Source organism: Phaenicophaeus curvirostris, chromosome 4 (genome assembly GCF_032191515.1).
Source record: "Phaenicophaeus curvirostris isolate KB17595 chromosome 4, BPBGC_Pcur_1.0, whole genome shotgun sequence".
Taxonomy (NCBI): domain Eukaryota; kingdom Metazoa; phylum Chordata; class Aves; order Cuculiformes; family Cuculidae; genus Phaenicophaeus; species Phaenicophaeus curvirostris.
The window spans coordinates 72,750,438-72,775,804 of record NC_091395.1 but is presented as its reverse complement, the minus strand read 5'-3'; the positions used below and the strand labels follow the sequence as shown (position 1 = coordinate 72,775,804).

Below are 25,367 nucleotides of genomic sequence, written 5' to 3'. Positions count from 1 at the left end.
ACATCCCTAAAATACCTAACTTACTCCTCAAGCAGTAAATACAGGCCTTAGGGCACGAATTTCTCCTAGTTTTCTTGGGAAAGGCAGTCATCCACCACTAGACTAGAAAGACTAGAAAGGTATCAGGTTTCTTTTCCCTCTTATTTACTGCATATTCATTTTTGAGTATTATTTAATCCAGAAATGGTCAAGATTTTTAAGTGGTCATTCACTGGATGAAGTATATTTGTTCCTTTATAACTGGAATGTTCCCTATTTGTTTGATTGAAATAAGCTAGAAGAACTCGCATTAAGCGCTTAGTGAGTGCACCACTTCTATGAAACTAAGTGTAAAAGCTGTGTTAAAACACAGAGTGCATATAGAAATGGCATATGTTCCCCTTTGTGAAGTGTTGCCTGCTTAGGAGCTTAAAAATTTGTCCATTTGACTTCCAGGAAAGAAACATCTTATCTTTTCTGTCTTTTTTACAGGGCTTAAAACTAATTTAATTGAAAAACAGCAAAGGGAAGAAATTCCCCAGGCAGGATAGATAAAAAAAATACGAAACCTGTGAGTAGCATTTTGATGTGATTTTGATTAACAAGTGGCAAAATATTGCTGGCACCTCCAACTGTACAATCCTGTGAGCAGGAAAGAATATTTTAATGATTTTTCTACAACTAATGATGTTCAATCTGCCAAAAGCTTTGTGCTGCCTTGCTTTAAAAGCTATAAAAAGTACATAGTGCTGGCTAGAGCCTGCCTTTGGCCAGCACAGCTGCTGCCAAGGCAATAGTGTCAAACAGAGCATCCAAAGAATCATAGAATCATAGAATAACCAGGTTGGAAGGGACCCACCAGATCATCGAGTCCAACCATTCCTATCAAACACTAAACCATGTCCCTCAGCACCTCGTCCACCCGTGCCTTAAACACCTCCAGGGAAGGTGAATCAACCACCTCCCTGGGCAGCCTCTGCCAGTGCCCAATGACACTTTCCGTGAAGAATTTTTTCCTAACGTCCAGCCTAACCTCCCCTGGCAGAGCTTGAGGCCATTCCCTCTTGTCCTGTCTCCTGTCACTTGGGAGAAGAGGCCAGCACCCTCCTCTCTACAACCTCCTTTCAGGTAGTTGTAGAGAGCAATGAGGTCTCCCCTCAGCCTCCTCTTCTCCAGGCTAAACACCCCCAGCTCTCTCAGCCGTTCCTCGTAAGACCTGCTCTCCAGCCCCTTCACCAGCTTTGTTGCTCTTCTCTGGACTCACTCCAGAGCCTCAACATCCTTCTTGTGGTGAGGGGCCCAGAACTAAAAAGAACTGCAAGGGAATCCTGACACATGTGGGCATCAAGGGTATGTGGGATACTGGGCTTTCTCAGATCTGTTGGTGCCAACAGCAGGGAGGTAGCAAGGCCAGAAAAGGCTTATCTTGCAAAGCAGTTGAGGAAGATCGTGGTCTACAAATTGGTGGCGTTTGGGGCAATGTGGAAGTTTCACAGCCAGAAGCTGCTGCAGTAATATCAGATAAGACCACCTCGCCTGCCTCGTATCTTTGTGCCTAACTCCCCATCTGGTGACAACACAGCAGACTTCGTTGGCACCCAATAATCGACTTAGTCTCACCTTGCTAAAAATCACCAGGAGTATAAATCTGGCATTTAGAATCCTCTGCTTTGAGGATAGGAACTCCAATTATGACATCGGTCAACAGGCCTGAATCTCTCTCTCTCGTCCCCAAGCAGGGACACCTTCTTGGTAAGATTTCTGCCTCCAGCCTTGTTGGATGTTACCCAAGAAATTACAGCTAACTGTAAGTGCTTAATTTGCAGATCTAGCTTGATTTTGCCATGAGTGAATTTATCATCAGCAATCTTGAACTTGCTATACTTGTTGCTTCAATAAATTGTTTTATTGATTCACCTTTGTGAATCTGATCAATGAATAACAGGCTCTGACAAGCAAACATTGGTCCTATCAACCTGGGGAAACTGCTCAGTGAGAATCCTCCGCAGGAGGCCTGGTTGATCGAGTCAGGTTTGTGAGACTGTTCAGTGAAAGTGCCTCTTTGGAGGCTGATAGGCAAATTGACTCTCAGACCCAAAAGTCCCTCTTTGGATACTGACAGGTGAGTTGACTCTGATGGGACGGCTTCCTTTTCCTCAGCCACACATCGGATTCTTTCCCCTTTTAACAAGACAAGATACCAACACGTCAACCCAACCTGTTCCACGAGCTGGTGTCTCTGTGGACAGGGTGAAGGGTGGGGGAGATCTGTACTGGAAAATGCACCCCCTGTACAACAACCCCATGGATTAAAAGTCAATTTTTTTTAATGGTCTTCAGCAATTTTTCTGTCCTGGAGGCGAGGGCTGTTGTGAGGAGATGGAGGAAGGAAAAGAACTTTTGTGGAGTCCCAGTTCTGTAGTTACCAAGGATGCTCACAGAAAATACTGCTGTGGGGTCTTCACTGCAGGCAGAGCAGCGATGGCTGTCACAGGGAAACACGAGAGTAAGTGGAATCGGCACTGGGGAGACCACACCTCGAATCCTGTGTTCAGTTCTGGGCCCCTCACCACAAGAAGGATGTTGAGGCTCTGGAGAGAGTCCAGAGAAGAGCAACGAAGCTGGTGAAGGGGCTGGAGAACAGGCCTTATGAGGAACAGCTGAGAGAGCTGGGGGTGTTTAGGCTGGAGAAGAGGAGGCTGAGGGGAGACCTGATTGCTCTCTACAACTACCTGAAAGGAGGTTGTAGAGAGGAGGGTGCTGGCCTCTTCTCCCAAGTGACAGAGGACAGGACAAGAGGGAATGGCCTCAAGCTCCGCCAGGGGAGGTTTAGGCTGAAGATTAGGAAAAAATTTTCACCAAAAGGGTCATTGGGCACTGGCAGAGGCTACCCAGGGAGGTGGTTGGGTCACCTTCCCTGGAGGTGTTTAAAAGACGGGTGGGTGGGGTGCTGAGGGACATGGTTTAGTGTTTGATAGGAATGGTTGGACTCAATGGTCCTGTGGGTCTTTTCCAACCTGGAGATTCTGTGAATCCAGTTCCTCTGAAACACTAATTTCTATTTCTATTTCCTAGTTGAAAAACACTTTCTTTTTCAGTCAAAAGACATCTCTCCAGCCTCACATAAAGCTATCTGGTACCCTTCCACTTCCAATATCTAAGAGATACGGTGAAGTAAAGAAAAGATTAATCAGTTTTATAACACCACATTTAAAACAAAATAATTTGTGAAGCATGTTTTGCACTGACTGTACCACTCTGCTTTCCATGTTAGTGCAAATGCCCAAATGCCACCTTGAGTTTCAAATATTCCAGTAAAGTAAAACTCAAGTGGACTCTGCAAAGAGTGGGCTCACCAATGTTTTTCTTTCTTCATTAGAAGCATTCCCACGTCAGTTAAGTAATAACTAGAGAGACAATTCTCTATATTCCCAATTACTATTCCCCAGTTTGTTCTCCAGTGTAACCTTTTCTTTGTTTAAAACTTAGATAGAAAGGTCACCATTGATGAGATGTTAATAACTCTTAAAGGATCTTTAGATGCTGTTCACTTCCTTTAATTCATCTGTTGCTTTCCAACAGGGACAGGCTCCATCACTGGCTGAACAGCCCAGCACACAGAGCTGGATATATTTGTGGCATCCAGATATCTACAAGCCACACTGCCAAAATCCTTGATCACACAATGATTTTGTTGAAAATCCTACCCTGGGCTCCTAGGATGAGTTTCTGCATTCAAAGATACAATTGTAGGCGTGGCGGTAAGGAAGAGAATGACAGTCTCCCATTTGAAAAACAAGTCATGTATGGATTAAAGGAAGGCAAGACTGTCTTTCTTTCAGTAGGGAATTAAGATAGTAAGGAACACATCACATTGTACCATCTAGATTTACAGCAGGGTTTTTCAATTTAATTTGTCATTGCCACATACTTTATGTTGGGACTAAACTGTACGGGTTATTAAATACTGATTACAAGAAGGAAGTGCACTGTGGCAGGCAAATAACTTACTGAAATTAACGTTTTGAAAATGTTTTAAGGGAATTAATGTTTAATTAATGATTTTGATCTATAAGGCATTCCAGTAATAGCTTCAGTAAGAGATTACACAAACCTGTGAGACATTGGTAAGTAGAAAGGATACTTGATGTTAGCATTTTTTTTAATTAATGCTGTATTGGAAGACCACCACAAGGGAATTTAGAATTTAGTGCGCAATAAAAAGACTGTTCCAGTTAGCAGGCACTTTGACTTCTGTGATTTTTTTTGTGTGATCAAATTTATGTGCATGTATTTTTAACAATAGAGCATGAGGAGAACTTTGAATTTAGCATGATTAAAAATATTCCTAATTTGACACTTCAGGTGAACTTGAGTATTAAAGTGTAGAGAGATTTACAAATATGAGATAGTGGCTTAACACTCACTTTTTTTCTTCCACTGAATTTCATCTGTTACTGACTTCCAGAAACAACATAAATCATCAGGGCATCGAAATTTCCAATATGATCCATGATTTATGTTAGAAAACTTATCTTAAACTAAGACATTCTTGTTCAGTTTTTTTCTCTTTTTCTAAAAAAGTGGTTAATGTAATTTCTTATAGTCAAGCCCAAGTCATCGATCCTTTACTGTTTTGCTCACTATGTTTACCTCAACGATCTGACATTACTTTCACAAGGCTATAAAGGTAATAAAGGAACTTTAAAAGACCTTTGTATCAATAGCTGTAAAAATACAAATAGGAAAACCTACTAAACTGAAAACAATAAATATCTGGTATCAGTTTTCCTACAGAGGTGATGTTAGCATGACTCTTCTACAGAAAACTTTTCATTGGGGAATTTCATAGTATTTTATAGCGTCCTGCCAGGAGATAAATCCCACATATGGTTCAAGATACTGAAATAGCGGATCTTCAAGTTCTGTAATTACATTTTTGACTCTTCTGATCCTGATGGGTTATGGCGATATGGGGATGATACAATTTCTATCAAAGATACTGGAAGGGGAAATGAATAAACTTTAGAAGTTCTAGGTACAAAAAAACGGCTGTTTATAGGTCTTCAAGCTGAAATGCATCTCCTTTTTGCTGATGTACTGAGTAAAATAAAAGTGCAAAGACATTTTGGAGGATTCACAAGGTTTGATAAATTTCACAAAATCACTTTGGAAACGAGGACTTCTTTCCTTGCCCTCCTTTCCTGGCACAGCTGGACCAACACCAATGTCACTACATAATTTTTGGTTACAAAAATTCCCTGGTTACAAAAGGGATCTGGCTTTATGTTTAAAAGATATTGATACTCACTACAGCTAATATTTATCACTGGTTATAATATGCTTACTTTGTCATTATCACTTTGACTATAATCATTTGGTTTAATACACAAAGCGCTCATATAATCTAGGCTGCCTGCTTGATTATTTTCATCTCTTTTTATGTCACATTTCTCAGAACAATCATAAATCTCATCCTATAGTGACAATAATAAAAACCTGACAAATAGTAATAGCTGTTTTACAACATGGAAAAGGTGATTCACTTTAACTAAACGCTTAATTTCTTTCTACTTAGTTTAATTAATCCAGTTTAATTATTTAACCTATTAACCAAAGGTTAATTAAATTGAATCGGAAGCTGTCTCTTACTATATTTATATTGCGTATTTTTTTTGGAATGGGACTAGTGTTTCATTAACTCTCTTGCTCATTAATTTTAGTGCTGCTGTTGCTCTTTCTTGAAACGTTTGTTTTCTCCAGGGCCAAGTTAATCCATAATTCAGGGCTAGTGGTAAATCATTTGTGCATTAATTGCTGTGCACGGTCCAAAAGGTGACACCAGGGTTTATGTGCAGGGCTGGAACTGCATCGTCTCACCATGGTCAGCACCGGGTAACAGGACCCACTGCGAGAACATATTCTAAATAGGCACAGCCACCCTGCCTTGGGCTTTAAAATAACACCTCATGCTGGTCTCTTCTCTCAAGTGTCAGGTGGACAAGGGGGAATGGCCTCAAGCTGTGCCAGGGGAGGTTCAAATTCAGAATTGGAAAAATAGAAAAATTTTTCACCTAAAGGGTCACCAGGCACTGGTGGAGGTGGTTGAGTCACCATCCCTAGAGGTATTTCAAAGATGGGTAGACAAGGTGCTTAAGGATATGTTTTAGCAGCAGATAAATATGGTTGGACTCAATGATCTCAGAGGTCTTTTCCAACCTGGTGATTCTATGATTTTATGATTCTCTCCACCTGCTTTTGATATTTATTTTTCCAATGTCCCTGCTCTTCTTCCCACACTGCAAGGAAGCAGGGTGGAATAGAGGTGGTAGCCCCATTTCTAAAGGCTTATTAAGGCTCTTTTGAAGAGCACCTTGAAAAATCAAAGTCCAAAGCAAACATCGTAGTGTAAACCAGCTAAGGTGTTAAAATCAAATTCAACAAACTGAAGCTCAAAAGCTGTTGGGAGCAGCTCACTGGTGTGGCCACAGCTGAACTGCCCCTACAGAGGGAAGTCATAGGTACCTGCAGTGCCTGTCTTTATGTAAAGATTTACCATGCCATGCTCACCTATAAACCATTCTCTCTCCAAAAAAAACATATCTAATAGTACTGGTGATTGTCTAGAAAAAGAAAGATCAGGGACTAGAAATACCTCTGCTGCCTGTACCCTCAATTTTCACCATGCATGCTCACGGCCAGGCAGTGAGGCATCAACATAAACAGGCTATGTTAGCCACAGCACGCCAAAGCCGCACTGGGATTGGATGGACTCCCTGCACTTGTCTCTGTGCCCCACAGATGCAGGCAGACATATATATGGTCATATGACAGAATCATGGAATCATTTAGGTTGGAAAAGACCTTTAAGATGATCATTAGGTCCAACCGTAAACCTAACGCTGCAGAATTCAACACTAAACCACATCCCTAAGCACCAAATCTATTCTTCATCTAAGTATCTCCAAGGATGGTGACTCAACCACTTCCCTAGGCAACCTCTTCCAATGCTTGACAACCCTTTCGGTGAAGTCATATTTCCTAATATCCAGTCTAAGCCTCCTCTGGTGCAACTTGAAGCCATTTTCTCTTGTCCTATTACTTGTTACTTGTGGGAAGAGACCAACGTCCACCTCACTATGACCTCCTTTCAGGGAGTAGTGGAGAGGAAGGTCTCCCCTCAGCCTGCTTTATTCCAGACTAAACAACCTCAGTTCCCGCAGCTGCTCCTCATAAGGCTTGTGCTCCAGACTCTTCCCCAGCCCTTTTTTTACACACTCCAACACCTCCTGGAGGTCGAGGAGCCTAGTAGCCTCCAAAGGAAATGACCAGACCTTTCTTAAGAGCCCCTTAACTCAAAAATCCATCCACTCACTCTGCAAATCTGAGCTGCGGCAGTTTGCACAAAAGAAATCTGCACAAATCCTTGAAAACCGGTTCAGAAACCAAGTTTTCTCCAAAACTTCAGGGATGTTAATTCTACCTCTGTAGTACAGTGAACTCCATATTCATAACCCACAGCCCACAACCTCCTCAAGTCCCGCTCCAGCGGAGGCATCTGTTGCAAAAGCACCTACCAGTGCTACCTGCATCCCAAGCACCCAGGGAAGCTCAAAAAGCCAGACCTGAAAACCGTCAGGTGATTTAACAAGCCCCTGCCAAGCACAAATCTGAATGAGATCACAGCTGGTCCAGGGCCAGAAAGTAATGGTGCGGTAATGGTCTTATTGGCTTTTTGAGAAGCTGTTTGATTTCAGAGAGAGAGAGAGGAGAGAGTCAACAGCAACATTCACTCCTGCTAATCTCATTTGCAGAAGCATGCTGAGCAAGGCACTTGGGCACAAAGCTTTGCTTGATTGCTCTCTGTTTATCTAGGATTAAATTAGGAGCCCAAGTTGCATCTGAAAACAGCCCATGGCAAGAACTAGGGTTTTACAAACAGCTTCTGCAGCATCAGGTTTGTGGGAAGAGTATTCCAGTATTTCCAGCAAGTTGTTGGCTGGATGGCAGCCTATTTGTGCTTCAGAATTAACAAAATAGATGTGCAGGAAGTGGAAAATTTAAAGATGTAAAAATAGCTCATTTTTGTAAAAAAGCTTCATCTAGATGTGCAGGATTTAGACATGCAAACTTAAGACATGCAAATTTAAGTCAGTCTTGAGGCAAGTACCGCAGCTAACAAGTGTTGATGAGGTAAATTTGGTTCATTTAAAATCATGTATTTACCTTAAGTAAAAAGAAATTAAACACAGAATAGTGAATTTGGCTTGGGTGAAGGGCCCTTGTAAGAGAAAAACTACAGCAGAAGTCAGCCTAACTATGATCTGTCCCACTGTCTGCAAAATAGTTACTTTAAAAACCAAACTACCACCAACTCCGGTTTACCAGCTCTTTATTTCAGTGTCTACAACACAAAGAGAGGGCTTGCGTTTTGACACCAGAACCATGCAAAGCACCTATACACCGAGAATAAGATATTGAACAAGTGTCTCTCTCCTGCTACATGTGGAAAATTTACGCAGGAAGACTCAGTTTTCCTGTGCGTTCTGCTCCATCCTTCCACAACTTAACCAGCTGCAAGGAGTGATCATTAACGTTCACTCCAAATCAAATAATTTGCCTCAAATAACATTATTCCACGTTGCCCTAGCTGCTCAAATATGCTCCTGTAAACTTCATCAAGGACTCAGTTCTGCTCTCAGTTTACAAGGACGAAGTCCCAAATGTCTCCAGCTACAGGAACAAACTTTAATCAGAGGTACTGAATTAATGGAGAGCAGAATTTGGCTCAAAGGATGACTATCTCCTCCATACAGAGGCCCAGAAAAGGCCTTATTAGTGTCCCCGACAGAGGGATGTAGAGACCACCATTGGCTCAGAGAATTGTCATGTGCACAGAGGACAAGCAGACATCCCGAAGTATTAAAAAACAGTGGTATAGAAAAATAAAAGGCTTAAAATACCGAACCAAAAAGGTTCCAAATAAGGCATCAGCAGGTCCCGACTGGACGCACTCCCATTACGTGCATCACTCTCCCAGCCAGGGTGGTTGGGAACAACGCATTAGGATTGTATTTCTGACCTCAATCGTTAAGCACTATGAGCAACCAGAAGGGTTCAAGTTCTGTTTGAAAAAAAGAAATAAAACAAAAAAAAAAAAACAAAACACAAAACAGGGAGTATTCTTTTTGGTAAGTATTTCTTAGAAAATAAAAACATTAAAGCAATTTGTTTAAATGGTTCTTTAAAAAAAGACAACATTCCTGTAAAGTAAAAATATATATATATAGAAATAGAGTATAATTTCTTGTTGTTTTAAAAAAAGACATTCAGTATCACGTCAGCGGATTCTGATCAACTTCCCATTCGTCTTCTGCAATAACCGCTGCTCGTTAAGGCAAGGTTGGCATCATTACAACAGCTGAATCAAACTGGCGGAAGGCAAAGCAGAGCCAGCAGCGTCCTGGCATCAGCAAGGCTCCTTCTTCTGCACGCTGACTGAGCCATCCTCCATGCCAAAATACACCACCTCTGCCATATTGATGAAGAGTCCTGTCTCCACCACACCTGCAGAACAAGAGTTCATGTGCCAGTTAGAACCAGAGCCACCTCATTGCTTGAATCCTCTGTCCTCAGGGGACGAGAGGGAATGGCCTCAAGCTCCGCCATGGGAGATTTAGGCTGGACATTAGGAAAAAATTTTTCACAGAAAGGGTCATTGGGCACTGGAACAGGCTGCCCAGGGAGGGGGTTGAGTCACCTTCCCTGGAGGTGTTTAAGGGATGGCTGGACAAGGCACTGAGGGGCATGGTTTAGTGTTTGACAGGAATGGTTGGACTCGATGATCCGGTGGGTCTTTTCCAACCTGGTGATTCTATGATTCTATAATGCACAGTGAGTGAAGGCACATGTGTTATGGACTTGTGGGGCAGGCAGGGATCTTGGATCAATTCAAAGATAAAAGTTACAATAATATGTATTCAAAAGCTGATCAGATTTGAGAGCAGCCTTTACCAAGGTAACCAGAAATATATCCAGGTGTGGCTGTGCCAGACTTTATCAACTGCTTCCAGTCCAGTCATTGCCACAGCCCTGAGCAGACCTGGAGCACCAGAAGCAGCTCTGGCCTGCGCAGCCGTTCTCATGCAAGGCAGAAGTGCACATGGAAAGGCTGTTTTTATTTGCAGTGTGATTGGCCACTGCTCCTCTCTTGCACAGCAACAGCTACAGCAATAACTGAGATACGCTGTGCTCTCACAGCAAGGTGAGCCCGTAGGGCCACACAATGGTAATGGGATGCAGAGCTATAAGCAGGTTCTGGAAAATACTCATAACCAAGTATAAACCCTCCCTCCAGAGCCCACCACTGTTTCCCATTAAAAGCCTCTCTCTAAATGGATATAAGGAGAGGAAGAAAGAAAAGGACCAGCATGCCTAATGTAAAACAGTATCATAAGTTACCCGGTTTTGTCCCAGGTTCTCACCACCGCATGGGAATTGCACATGGGTACAGTTGTACTAATTCAGCTGACATAGCTCTCAAGTAGAAACAAACAGGTTTAGGCTGAACATTAGGAAAAAAATTTTCACAGAAAGGGTCATTGGGCACTGGAACAGGCTGCCCAGGGAGGTGGTTGAGTCACCTTCCCTGGAGGTGTTTAAGGGACAGCTGGACGAGGCACTGAGGGGCATGGTTTAGTGTTTGATAGGAATGGTTGGACTCGATGATCCAATGGGTCTTTTCCAACCTGGTGATTCTATGATTCTGTGAAAAAGTATGGACCCATAAGAGGGCAGTAAACACACATACGTTTCCTCAAACTAGCTTTTGCCTTTTTTAAAAAAATCATAGACATTACCTGGTATCATTTTTATAGCGGTGTTCACTTCACTCCATTCATGAACCCTGTCAAACTTCCAGTCCAGGATGAAGTTCCCGTTGTCTGTCACCACAGGGCCCTGGGAATCAAACCCATTTGTCAGCACTGTAAGCTCCTTGTCTACTAAGCACAGCTAAGGACTGTCACAGCCTCTCACCACAAGCTGCCGTCCCCACTGCAACAGTTTAGAGAGTCATCATTCAAGTAAAGGAAGGCAGTCCACAATAAGCCTGGAAATAAAAGCATCACCTATGGCAACTGCTCATTCTTCATTCTCCTGCATAGAGATAGTCATGCAAAAGCTGGAGAAAACAATGCAATTTCATCACTGAAACAGGGGAGCCTTTTCACAAGAGCAAAACAACATCGATGTCCTAAAAAGACTATTACAGGCATCAGAAACCAAAATAAGTCCCCTCCATCCCAGTGATAAGTGTGCTGCTGGATGCCATGGGGAGGTTTTGGAGTTGCTGGACTTCAGCATCCAAGATGTGCCCAGCACTCTCTCAAGCCCAACAAAACGACCAGCTGGGTCCTTTCAACAGAGCAAGAGACAGCTGGGACTGTGGACAAGGCATTTCAGCGGCACTGAGCACTAAGCAGGGTTTGGAACTACATGTGCCAGGAGAGACCAGCATCCTTCAAGGATACAGCTTGTGCTGGAGCAGCATCAATGTGCATTCCTCGAGAGAAAATGGTCTCAGGTTCACTGAGAACAACTGGTTTTCTCTTCTCAGACTCTCAAATGCAGTCCCTACAGCCTCTTGGGATTAGACACATGGAAACAGGTATTCAACGTTCAGGCATTAACTCCAGCCCTCACTGTAGACAGCTCTCCTCTTCCCTTTCCATGTGACATTGGCTGAAGCCCTGCTGCCCAAGTCAGGATAGGAGAGTGGCAGCGGAGACAAAGCAGCTTCAGTTTTAATTTAGTCTGGCTCTGTGTGGTACAGAAGAGCCTGGGACAGTGTGAGCTGTCCCCCCAGTTCAAGACCCTCTTTGGCAGCACAGACTGCCCTCCAGCTCCCCAACATCCCTGCAGAACAGCAGGTCAGACCTGGGCTGGCAATCCCTCCTCTCCCTGCTCAGGGATGCAGTTTAGGAAATGCAGCCAGAGAGGCTTTCCATGAGCAGCCTAAACACACAGTCCATTAATTGAAGTGTAATGAGGAAGAATTACAGGAGATGCCACTCGCAGGAGTGAAAGCCCAGATTTCATTAGATGAAAGGCCAGACCTCTGCTCCTCCGTTTGCCCACGTTCAGGTGGCTGCTTTGGGGAAGCAGGGCTGCTCAGGGACACGTACCGCCTTGCTAACAGCCATCCGCAGCTCCACAGTGCCTCCAAAGTTTTTGGTCAGGGCTCTGGTGACGGGGACATAAGCCATGGGGATGACTTCGATGGGAATCCCCTTCTTCCACTGCTCCCCAAGGCTCTTTGATTTTTTCCTAAGAACGTTTAGAGGTAGGATTAGTGTCAGACATTGCATTGTTAATACCATTAACAAAACACGTTTATCACATCACCTCTTGCAAACTCCTCAGGCATAACATCCTGGAGGGCACAGCAATCCATCCATATGTGAACATGTGTAGGAAGAACCTGTTTAATGCACGATGTTCTATTCACTCATAAGCCTTGTTTTGACATGTTTTGGACAAGCAGGACACGAGTTGTTTTTTCTACAGCCCTGCAGCTCTATGTACAGAAGGGGAAATTGTATTCCACTGCTGACTATCAGTGAGCTAAAAGAACAGAGCAGCCACTTCCCCACAAGCTCTGCTGACTCCTAACCAGTCTTGTCAAGGCAAAAATTAAGAAAAAAATCTAAATTGAATTGCTGAAGCACTGGAAGTCAGGCTCTTTTCCACCTATTCCTGCTCCGCTGGCCCACTGGAAGGACAATAACGGACTCATACAGGACCATATGAATCCTCCCATGGGGCTGATAGGTATAATGAATAGTAATATTTTCACCTGTAATCGGCAATAACGATGAAGCATTTTGCATATCCTGCAACTATCTTCTCCTGCGTCAAGCAACCACTGCAAAAGGAAAAAAAAGTTATAAAAATCAGAAAAGGGACTGTTCCAACAGCGTGCCCAACAGTCTTAAAGCCCAGAGCCCTCCATTGTGTTCTTGCTGGTTTTGGTGCTGCTATTGTCCCACAGCAGGGCTCTTAACCTTGTCTCTTGCTTTGTCCTCCTTGTCCCTTGCACACACCTTCAGGAAGCCACATCCCACTGCAAGTGTATGCATGGGATCCCATCAGCCTCTCCAGCCCACCCCAGAGTCATCCGTAGCCAGAAAAGGACACTCAGAGGCCACCCATCAGCAGCACTGTACACAGATTAATGGACAGCAAGGCTTACCCGCCACCCTTGATAAGGTTGAGGTCAGAGTCCACTTCATCTGCTCCATCGATGGCAACGTCAAGCTGCAGAAAGAGGAGAAACAGTGTGGAAACTTTTCCCACGCAGCACCCAGGCGCTACTCTCAGTGCAGCTCAGGTCCCAAGCAGCAGCCAGAAATGTCACTAGAACTGGGACCACCTTGATGCCAGTCTGACCAGAGATGAGCATCTCATCAGCCGCCCAAGGACACCAGCCCCAGCTAAACCACACACATGCAAGAAAAAAAACAAAACAACTGCTGGGCTCCAAAGCACATCATTTCCACCTCTAGTGTTGTCAGCTATGGGGTAAGGGGCTCCTGGGGAAAATCTTGGTCACAACACTTCAGCAACGCCATATCCCCATCTCTGGCCAGCAAGCCTGAAAGAGGTGGCTTCTTCAGCATGGAAGAGGTGCCAGACACCCAGAGGAAACACATCTTGGCAGCCTACTTGCCAGCTAAAGCAACAAGCCAAGAGTAAGGCTTGGGGACAAAAATCAGCTAAGCTAGCTCTCGCTCATGTTCAGCAGCGTGGCTGCCTAAACTCTCTTCCTTAGGGAAGGACAAAACAGCCTGGCAGTTTATGAAGAACCAGGTTAAAGGCAGGTCAGGTGAGGTCTCACCTCCGCAGTTCCAATTACCTCTGGATGTCGGTCCAAGTCACTTAGCGTTAAGCCATTCTGCAGGATCAGCTGACGAGCCTGTGTATCAAGAAGACAGTAAAAATCACTTACCGGCAGAAGGAAAGGAAAAGAGATGTGTGGTGTCATTCCCCCAGCTGCAGCAAGGATGGAGTCTCCCTGAGAGAGAGCTGGTAAGAAGCTGCAGCCAGCTGCGGGCACGCATGGTGAGAAGAAAATGATGCTCCCAGACCACATTATTTTAATAAAAAGAAAACCCTGCTGCTGATTTGAACTAAAATGCTCACATGGTGCCACAGGACTCCTGAGTGCAGGTATCTCCGTATTAAAAAGTGGGAGGCCCCACCAGAGCGGTGAGAATCACTTCTACGTAAGCATTAGAGCAGTCACATGATTTTTTGAGTGTTGTGTTGTTTCAGTTTGGACATCATTCTCCCTTGCACCCATCCAGCCCCTCTGATTTCCTTTGGCTGAGTAATGGGAGCAAGAAAATGAAATATTTATACCTAATACAGGACTAACAACGAAAATATTTTTCATATTGGAAAGAATCAAACTAAAAGTAAAAAAAGAAAAGCAAAACTCATGGAAAAGGCGTGGAAAGCCTCCTGAAACCACTGTTGAGTGGCTCTGATGTACTTTTACTGAAGTAGCTGTGTATTCCCTCTAGCGGCAATACAACTCAGAGCAGCCAGAATTACCCTGCACCTGAACTGGAGTTACCCTCCACTTGGTCAGACAGCTTAAATAAAAATTCAATATTAGAGAATCTTGAACTGGTTTAATTTCCTGTGTTACAAATAATCACCTGAATGAGACTTCCTCCTCGCACAGACTCTGCTCGAGTCTGAGCTTCCTACCATGCTGTAGCTACTCCAAGAAACTCCAGTGTAATAGCCTGGATCGATCCATTCCCATGAATTTTAGCCACTAACACCAACAAAGCGCATTGGTCACATGTACAGGCATCCCAGAAACCTTAAGAACTAGCAGGTGGTACTCCTGGCAATGACGTATGATTTGAATCCTTTATTGCGGCATTTCATAACATGCAGTTTTAACACCCATGGGTTGTGGGCTCTTGATCTGTGCACTAGGATTCCCTAAAGACTCGCAGAATTAAAAGAATAAAAACCCGTGGGTTTACATTCATCACACAGTCTCCTTGTAAAGAAGTATTGGGGAGCAGAAAGCACTGGAAACCACTGTGCTGCACATGCAGGCCAGATCCTGATCACACTTAGAGCCAGCAGTGTGGAAACGAGGTGGCTCTTTTCAGGCTTTTTGCTTGCCAGATGATGGGAACAGATCAGCACAAATCAAAAGCAGAGCTCCCTCAGCTAGGGGAAAAGCATTGGTAATTGTGCAGCACATGCCAAGAATGGTCTCACTCTGTGCTCTCAGCACACGTCCAGGTGAAAAGAAGAAACACCGCAAAAGCCAAGGGAGATACTTACCCCAGCACTAGCTTTACTGATGGTGATGGAATCACCCAACCTGACAACAGGGGAGGGAGGAGAATAAAACCCACTGAAACCAATTCTTCCTTGCCAGCGACCTCAGGCAGGCATTTACACCTGTACGTAGTGAAAATAAGATGCTGTTTTGCTGACCCAGGAATGCTTCACTCTGAAATGGTTGAGGTCTAAGAGACTGCAGAAAATACAAGGCAGCCCTGCATCCAGGGGATTTTGGCTCGTGCACAGGTAGGGCCTGTCTCTTCCCTTTATCAGCAACCTTTCTTCTTTCCTAGTAAAAAATTCTGTAGAGCTACAGGAACTATCTCAACATTTCAAGGTAGGGCAGGCTCCAACCCACGTTCCCTGTGAAAGCTTTGTCAATATTTTCTGTAAGACCTAATGACTAAACACAGAGCACTTCTCCAAGGTTGAAATGGACATGGTATCTCAGGATGGGGATCATTTTAGACAGATGAAAGACAGACACTCACCACATATCATATATGCAACAGAAGTACTGATATAAGTTAAGAAAGAAAAAAAAAATAATCAGATTTCACTTTTAGCCCTGTGCAGCATTTTGTATTGTACCCCAGCTGTGTACTGGCTGTTTGCAAGAGCTACAAAGAAAGTCCTATCACCCCACACTCACACCGACAGAACATCTGCAGGGGAGGAGGATGTTAAGTTTCAATAATATATTAGGGTAATTCAGGTTGGGCTCTATCCAACCTCCAGCTCAAAGCAGGGTCAGTCACCAGGTTGCTCAGGACTTTACCACCTCAGGTCTTGAAAAGGATGGACTCTGCACAGCCGGCCTCGCTGCTTGATTGTCCTCACGGTGAAAAAGTGCTGATAAAAGCACAATCCCAGGGACGGTGGGAAGAGCACATGCACAATTTCTAGACCAGGGCACTGTCACCCAACCTTGAAAACCCCACAGGTCATTCATTACGTCTCTCCCTGCCCAAAGGGGACGAGGTGACAGCTGCTCCTCTGCAGCACATTCCCAACCTAGAGAATAGAGGCAGAGAGACCAAAGGCAGATCCTACAAAGCATAGAAGCAGTTCAGAAGCTTCCCCAGCAGCTCTGACTTTCACCACCAAGCCACATTCTCCCTGAAAACCTCTCAACAGCTGGCTTGGTACAAACCAATCCCTGCAAAAGATGCACAACAGAGAAAAGATTAAGCTGATTTCTTTTCTGCAGTTTCTTATAAAAGCCAGTTGATGCACCACAAGTTCCTCCTGAAAAAAACATGAGCTTGCTATTATTGCTTGCACTGTGACTTTTTACAGCTTTCAGGGCTTGATACAGAATCAAAGAAGACTCAGTGTCTCCAACGAGTTTTGCATTATGAGTCTGGTGAACAGCAGTTTTCTGTAAGTGGAATCTAGAGTAAGTCACACAGCAACACTGACATAACCAGAGCTACTGCACAGGTTCAAAACACGCCTCCTAGCCTGCTAGCATCCCTGTAGCTCAGGGTAGCTCAGTCAAGGTAACACAGCACGATCACCACCACTTCAAGGCTGCATCACGGCTGCTTTCACCAGTGTTTCAGTTAAATCCCATGGCAGTGAGCCAATCCAGAGAGCGGCATGGGTGCCTCCCACAGCCAAAGGGAAGATGGCCTGTGTGAGTGTTTTAACTAGCAGCAAGCAAAGGAGGAAAGCACTTACCTGAAAAGATGTAGGGATGCAGACGGTTGTCAGGTTCTCCTGTTTAACCCGCTCGGCTGTGGGAGAAAAAGCAGAAGCCTCAGTTTGTTCTCAAGGAAAAAACACACCAACTTTCACTTTAACAAATCAGTCCGGAGCAGTACCTCTGAATCACTACAGTTACTTGCTTGGCTTGCTAATAACTCAGTCATGCTCAAAATGCAAACAGGTGCCACCCTGCATAGGCTAAGGCTCAGTTTCTACAGCCAGAAATGTTTAAACACCCACCCTAGCTCAGCCCAAGATACCATGAGCCATAAACTTTTGCATCTCCAGCAGCTGAAGAGCCTCGTCAGCAAATCAGCACCTGGGAAATCAGCCCCACTCCCCTCTCTCACTCCATTAGACAGGTTTGTGCTGCACTCCTTGTAAACAGAGAGCTCCAGCAGCTGTCTGAAAGGCTTTCTGGCTTGTTGCCTTGGGGACATCACATTCATTTATTATAGAACATTTAAATATATGGCAGGGAGAGGACTAATAAAATACAGTATTCCATTAAATGGAAGGAAATATTTCCTCCCTCAGGTTAACCTCAAATGACTAAAATCTATTACTAAGATATTATTATGGACAAAATGTTATTTTAGCAATTACAATACTTAGACATGAGCCGAAAGTCTGAGAGTCAGCAACAGCTCTCGCAGCAGAGCAAGCATCTGGGCTTCTGCTGCTGGAAGGACTGAAGATGTAACATACCGGGCTGTATTTTGTTACAACTCACACCCCAGTGCTAATGCACTCATGAGACGTGAAAGCTCAAGACTTTGCAGCCTGGAACAGGCAATGCACTTTCAAAACTATACCTTCTTTTTTAGGGATTGATTCTGTCTTGGAGCGGCTGCAATACTGAGCCAAACCCAGAAAGCTGAACTGCTGCTCCCAAACCAGCTCCCAGACAAATAAGTGTATTGCACACACAGCATGGGGTGAGGTGGGTGCCAAGGAGCAGGCACAGAATGATCTTTGCTGTTTCCTTGGGAAGCAAAGGACTGTGCTGCGCTCAGACCTCTGCCCCGCTCGCCTGCGCTGGGCTGGGGATGGCTTTGCTCAAGGGAGCTGGGGGTCACAAGGGGACTTTGCAGCCACATAGAGCCACTCAGGTGGGGGACACGGAACTCTGCTTTCAAACTGGAGCCCCTCTCTGTGTCCAAGCAAACCACTCATGAACAACAGGGCTGATACTGTACTCCAGATCCATCACACATGGCTGTTCTGGTTTGCAGCCAAGGTACAGCACCTCCCCCAGGCAGATCTGCCTTAGGGCTGAGAGTATCCTGGGAAAGAAACTTTAAACTTCTGCACCCTCTGTAATGAGGCGTGGGGATGATTACCCTCAGATTCAGTTTGCAAAAACGTATTTGTCTCACATGGATATTTTGCTGAATTTTTCTGAATCACACCTTATGCAAACCTGCACCTCCTCGGGGCAAGCGGATAAACCTAGCTTCAGGGTATAAAAGAAGCAGCAGGATTACATTCCTCATTTCCATTACACCTCAATGGGACCCTGAATATGAATAATGTGGATGAGAACAAACAGTGTCAGCTGCATACAAATGGGTTAACGGAAGCAGAGCAGCTGCATGGCCCAAAGCCACAAAGCAAGTTAGGACGAGGCAGAGCTGGAAGCAAACAGAGGGGTTTAGCTCCAGTTTCTGGTGGATGCCAGAAAAGCGCTTTGCCTGGCTGTAGAGAGAGAACACATGGCAAATCATTACTTCCTCAGGACTCTATGCAATAAATTTGGAGCACAAGACCCAGTTTTAACCTTCAGCTTTAAGAAGGACATGGCAGTGGGTAAACAGACCCAACATACCAGCTGTAAGTCAGCATCCAGAGGATTTAGCATGTTTTTTCAAGTTGTTGGGGACAAAGGAACTTTCTGCAGTGGGAGAGACACGAAGGGGAGCATCCTACCTAATCGATGCACCGCATGCACAATCGTAGAACCGCTTCCAATCCCAAGAACTTGATTGTTCTGCAAATTAAAGAGAAGCAGAGGAGAGCTGTTACTGAGGACTTGGCACAAGGGCTCTTCTCGACATTACAAACACATGCAAGAGGAACCTTGTCCAGCCATCTTAGCACGCTGCAGGCAAGGAAGGGAACACACTGTGCCAGCAAGGGTATGACCACTGCCTGTGGCAAAGGGGTTTTAAGCAACTTGCCCTCTCATTGACAGATATGTGCTTGCTAAATACCTCCACGGTCTGAATCCCACAATGCTCAATGCACACACTGCTGGTTGTTGGCACTCCATGCACCCTCTCCTGCAGGAAAGCTGGGAGTTTCAGACAATACCACAGAGGAGGAGTCTGAAACAACCTCAAGATAACATCTCCCAAGGAAGCCGCAGAGTAAAAGCATAGGTTTGCTGCCAATGGTATTGTTAGTAAACACTACGGATGCACCAGCGGCCAATGCAAAGAGCACAGCAGCAGTTCCTACTGTAGAATAAAACCTGCCCTCCAGAACAGAATATACAACTGCCTATATGAACAAAGTCCAGAAACACACTTGGAATATGGGTGAGGCTGGCAGCATGTGCCCTGGACACAGCTCAGCCCTGGACCTTCTCTGCTTGTGGTCTAGTTTAAGAAGGATCAGTACTATCTCATCCAAAACACAGACACGCTTCTAAAAGGTGCTGCAGGCTGAGGCTGGATGGGTGCAATTGTGTTACCTCTGCAAGAGGATGCTCTGTGATGTAAATCTCTGTTTATTATCAGCTTAATCTCCCACTCACTGAGAACTACCTGCAGCCCCTTGCATACTTCCAATTATCAAAGTACTTCCCCTTCTTTGGATGGAATCTAAAGCTTAAATTGACTTAAGGAGGCCCAATATCACTACAGAGATGGCAGATGAGAAAGACTTTGAGCCAGCCAGATATGCAGGTGCAGAGCTGTTGTGTGTTATCTCTTGGTCATTAGGCAGGTCTGGAGCTCCTTCTCTATGTGCAGCAAATCCAGAGGTCAGGAGCTGTGGAAAAAGCCATACTTGCAGCATTTCAACCAGGTAAAGTCTTACTGGCACACAAGCTTGCCTGGAAAGGTGGAACTTAAGGCAGGCCACATTTCCCTACGATTTACAATTTCCCTTGCTTCTGCAGGCTAAAAGCTTAAACACCCAAAAGTTCTCCGACACCCAACACACAACCAGAGGCTTATATCCCAGGCCTCACTGATCACCGTGACTCTGCAGAAGACAGGGAAAGCAACAGATTGCAGCTGCACACCAGCAACATTGCCAGCAGAAACCCAATAGCTCCCGAGGTTTATTGAAGGGCACGGCCAGCCAAGGAAGGGGCAAGCAATGCTGCGCGGAGGCTGGCATGACAAAGGCAGTACCCATGTTTCCAAGAGAGTTGTTTCAACCTGGGAAGAGGCAGTTTCTTCTCTCTGCCCTCATTTCTATAGAGTGGGACAGGTTCTTGGAGCAGCTGAAGGCCCTGAAGGCATGGGGAAAGCATCAGCCACTCCATTGTAATTAGGGAAGAGCTCACAAGGGTGCCAGCCGAACCCTGGCAATAAACATAAACGCATTTTATCAGTGAAGAGGGGTGAAGCCCACCCCTTCAGGCATTGGCAAGACCTTAGGCTAACCGAGTTTCCAAAAAAAAACCAGTTTAAATCAGACTAAACTGCTGTTGTCACAACCCCTGCCTCACCACGCCCCAACATCTACCTCCTCAGCTCCAATTTGGGCACAGCAGGGGCAAAACCAGCCCAAACCCATCCACTTTTAAAAGCAGAGACAAAGGGAACGCTGGTGACAAGCAGAGCACAAGGTCAGCATGCAAGGGACAGGTCCAGCTACCAGTTCCAAGGAGCAGCACCCCATCCAAAAAAAAAAAATAAAATAGACTCCACAAGCAGAGTCAGCAATGACCAGAACATTGTCCCTGCTAACCCAGAAGCCGAGGGATGCCCATCATTGGAGATGCCAACAAGGCAACACACACCGCGTAGCTGTCAGCAGCACCACACGGGCTGGCCGGTCTAACATCAGTTTCCAAGACTAACACAGTTCAAAGCCCAAAGTTTCCCGTCATTAATCCTCATCCCTTTGGGGCAGCAGGACCTACAGCTCTCACCTCTCTTTTCATTTCTAATGGAGCTGCTAACAAGGCCTGTCTTCGGAGTTGTATAAATGCAAAGCCAGCTCTCCTCAAGCAGCTTACGGCTCTAAAGCCCCAAGCCCTGTGCAAGCCTCGCTCCTCCAAGCCATGACAGCACCAGAGCCCACAGTTTCTGAGGTTGGTCTTTTCACATCTCCCACACATCCCCCCCATGCAAGGAAGGGAGTCTGCAGCTTTGCTTTTGGAGATTACGCTGCTCCCTCTGCTATCAGCGATAGCTCTAGCAGCCAAACACCCAACTATCCGTTACAAACAGCAGCTGCACCCTCCCAGTGCAAACCAAAGGGGAGATGGGTTTTCTCTGACAGCTGAGACCATCTAACTCCATGGTGACCCTAACCTGCTTCTCCACCATTCCTTGAAGCCAACTTGCACAACAAGCACTCCTGTGTTAGCCTGGACACTGCCTCTTTTAGTTAATAAGTATCAGTAGCCAGGCACTGAACTTTAACCAGCTGGGACACAGCCAGAAACATTATCCTAAGTTTGCTTGACTGTAACACAATGCAAAGGCCACCTTTTTCACTAGGAAATTTCACGTTTTAGCACAAATTGAAGGCTAAAATAACCCACAGCAGCAGTCATGCCTCAGCTCCACATCTTGCAACACACAAGTCCTTCCTCCTGCAAGCCCTTACGTGTAAGTTTGGGCTACAAATGAGGATTTTATGCAACTGTGGGTCCGACTCCCAAGGCTCCTTCCCCACACCACCCCGAGCAGCTTTTGAGCACATTGGCCTGGCAGGGGTAGGTCTCAGCATTGTAGGCAGATACAGACTGCTGAGAGGAAGGAGAGGCTACAAAACAAGTGAAATGTTCATGGGACACCATGGGAAGCCACCAGCAACTGTACCTTAAGGCACCAACCCAGTGGAGGGGAGCAGGAAGGCAAAGGGAATTTTGTTCCTTCCTGAGCACTATTATCGACCTCTTTGGCAGTGACTCTACTGTTTCATCACCGCTGTTGCGAAACGATTTGCACAGCAAACATTGCGATAAAGCACTGCATGACTTTTAACCGTTGATCTTCCAAGCATTCACGATCAGCCAGTGCAAAACCTCAAACAACTCCAGCCCTATTTCAGACCTCAAGAGGCTGATTAAAAGCTCCTCCCTACGATGGACAGGACACAACCCAAGCCCTCGGTTAGGGGTTGCTGCTCCTTCCTCGGGTTCTTGGGAACAGGGTGCAGCAGCAGAGCCCCCCGGACTTGGAGAAAGGAGCAGGACCCAGCATTAGACTGACCTCCCACAGCAGCCCAGCTTGCAGGACGGTGCATGGTGAAAGTTTAGAGGTGCAAGACACTAGCCCAAACTTGGGGTGCACCATGCTAAGCCGGACAAGGCACGCAGCTGCTGCCTGGAAGCTGATGCTGGGCAAGCTCAGATGCCATAGGGGAAAAGCAGTTTTTGCTCTTCTCTCCAGGCTAAAGGAGCACAGCCTGAAGCAAAGGAGGAAGAGTCTTGGTGGGGCCCGGCATTGCACTCCAGGACCTTCTGCGCTTCAGGGTGAGCGAGAAGTCTCTGCACCCCACAACCGATTTGTGCACCCTGGGGCTGCTCCATGAACAGGAGGAATCCATGCAACCAGGAGTCTGCCCGTGTGCTGGGAAACTCCATCTATCCCATAGCTGCTCCGTGCATTGGGAGGTTCGTGCACCCCAGAGCCTCTATATGCATTGCTGGGGGGAGAGGGGAGGAGAAATTCCTGCACCCTGGGGGCCACTCCATGTACTTGGGAACACTTTGCACCCCAGGGCTACTCCATGCACTGCAGGAGTCCATGCAACCCAAAGCCCATCCACACACTCAAGAAGCTCAATGCACCACATGGCCTATTCCTGCATCCCGGAGCCGCTCTGTGCATTCTGGGTTCCATCCCTGCACCTTACAGCCACTCCATGCGCTCTGGGGCTGCTCCATGCATTGTTGGGGACTGTGCACCCTGGAGCCCATCCATGCACTGTGAGACTCCGTGCACCCCACAGCCACTCCGTGCATTGGGGTTCCCGGCATCCCATCGCCACTCTGTGTACAGGGGGGTACCACTCCGTGTACTGGGGGGCTCTGCACCCTGATGCCACTCCACACCGGGGTCTCTACAACCTGAAGCCCATTCGTGAACCCCAGTGCCACTCAGTACACTGGAGGTCCCTGCACCCTGGTGTCGTTCCGTGTGTGTCTCTGTGTCCCAAAGCCCATTCCTGCACCTCGTTCCCGTTTCTGCACCCTGGGACCACCCCGTACACTGACAATCCCTGTACCCCAAGCCTATTCCTGCATCCTGGAGCCACTCCATGTACTGGGAGTCCCTGTACTCCAGTACCACTCGGCACAGTGGGGGTACCACTCCAGGAACTGGGTGATCCCTGCACCCCTATACCACTCTGAGCACTGGGGGTGCCGCTCCAGGAACTGGGGGTCTCTGCATCCCAGTGCCACTCAGTGCCATGAGGGTGCCACCCTGTGCCCCGGGGTCCCTGCACCCTGCTCCCACCCTGTGCCCCTGCACCCCAGTGCCCCTCAGTGCACTGGCGTCCCCACGCCCTGGTGCCCCTCGTTGCACTAAGAGTCCCTGTCCATGCACTGGAGATCCCAGCACCTCAGTACCACTTGGTTTTCTGAGAGTCTCACTCTGTGCACTGGGGTCCCCACACCCTCGTCCCACCCACTGGGGTCCCTGTTTGTGCACTGGGGATCCCAGCACCTCAGTACCACTCCGTGCACTGGGGGTCCCAGCACCTCAGCACCACTGCGTGCACTGGGGCTCCCACTCCATGCACTGGGGGCCCCCTACCCTGTTCCTACCCCGTGCACTGGGGTCCCTAACCGTGCACTGAGGACCCCACACCCTGGTCCCACTCCATGCACTGGGGGTCCCTTCACCCCATTCCCACGCCATGCACTGGGGTCCCTGTCCATGCACTGGGAATCCCCGCACCTCAGCACAACTCGGTGCACCGGCGATCCCTGATTCCTGGTGCCACTCTGTGCACTGGGGGTCCCAGCACCTCAGCACCACCCCGTGCACTGGGGGTCCCTGCACCCTGGTCCCACCCTATGCACTGGGGTCCCTGTCCGTGCACCAGGGATCCCCGCACCCCGGTCCCACTCTGTGCACTGGGGTCTCACTGGGTGCACTGGGAGTCCCACTCCTTGCACCGGGAGTCCCAGCACCCTGGAACCACTCCATGCACTGGGGGTCCCTGCACCCTGTTCCCACCCCGTGCACTGGTGTCCCCCTCCGTGCATTGGGGCCCCCACACCCCGGTCCCACTCCGTGCACTGGGGATCCCAGCACCTCAGCACCACTCCATGCACTGGGATCCGTGCACTGGGGGTCCCAGCACCTCAGCACCACTCTGTGCACTGGGATCCGTGCACTGGGGGTCCCAGCACCTCAGCACCACTCCGTGCACTGGGGGTCCCAGCACCTCAGCATCACTCTGTGCACTGGGATCCATGCACTGGGGGTCCCAGCACCTCAGCACCACTCTGTGCACTGGGATCCGTGCACTGGTGTCCCACTCAGTGCACTGGGGGTCCCCGCACCCCAGTCCCACCCCGTGCACTGGGGGTCCCAGCACCTCAACACCACTCCATGTACTGGGACCGTGCACTGGGGGTCCCAGCACCTCAGCACCACTCCATGCACTGGGATCCGTGCACTGGGGGTCCCAGCACATCAGCACCACTCCATGCACTGGGATCCGTGCACTGGGGGTCCCAGCACCTCAGCACCACTCTGTGCACTGGGATCCCATTCCATGCACTGGGAGCCCCTGCACCCCGATCCCACCCCATGCACTGGGATCCGTGCACTGAGGGTCCCAGCACCTCAGCACCACTCCGTGCACTGGGATCCCACTCGGTGCACTGGGAGCCCCCGCACCCCGGTCCCCCCCCGTGCACTGGGATCCGTGCACCGGGGGTCCCCGCCGCCGCTCCCCGCCGCGCCCCGCTGGGTGCCGGTCGCCGCCCGCCGCACCTGGACGTGCCGGTCGACGGCGGCGCAGGCTGCCCTCCGCTTGGCCTCCTCGGCCATGGCGCCGCCGCGCCTCCCCGCCGCCGGCCCCGCTCGCAGCCTGCGGGGCGGCCGGGCGGGCAGCGCCGAGCTGCGCGGCGGGGCGAGCCGGCGGGGGAGCCGCAT

At 47.5% G+C, this 25,367-nt stretch overlaps 1 protein-coding gene across 1 annotated transcript; it reads right to left on the bottom strand.

Annotated features, from left to right (window-relative positions):
- Positions 1-9,289: 9,289 nt before the first annotated feature.
- RPIA (ribose 5-phosphate isomerase A) lies at positions 9,290-25,367 on the bottom strand. Its single transcript, XM_069856546.1, has 9 exons — positions 25,206-25,367; positions 18,994-19,054; positions 17,038-17,093; positions 13,895-13,954; positions 13,232-13,296; positions 12,836-12,904; positions 12,165-12,306; positions 10,839-10,938; positions 9,290-9,546 (listed from the first exon to the last, which is right to left on the bottom strand). Exons 1-9 carry the CDS (start codon positions 25,365-25,367, stop codon positions 9,449-9,451), a joined length of 813 nt encoding a protein of 270 aa, XP_069712647.1. The 3' UTR covers positions 9,290-9,448.

What these genes read in the sequence shown, in the direction of transcription:
- RPIA (XM_069856546.1), bottom strand. Translation starts at nt 25,367, where the DNA reads ATGCGGCTCCCCCGCCGGCTCGCCCCGCCGCGCAGCTCGGCGCTGCCC. An exon ending in GCATCCCTACATCTTTTCAG is followed by an intron (nt 13,955 to 17,037) that starts GTAAGTGCTTTC and finishes CTTGATACACAG; the next exon opens with GCTCGTCAGCTGATCCTGCA. An exon ending in AACCTTATCAAGGGTGGCGG is followed by an intron (nt 12,905 to 13,231) that starts GTAAGCCTTGCT and finishes TTCCTTTTGCAG; the next exon opens with TGGTTGCTTGACGCAGGAGA.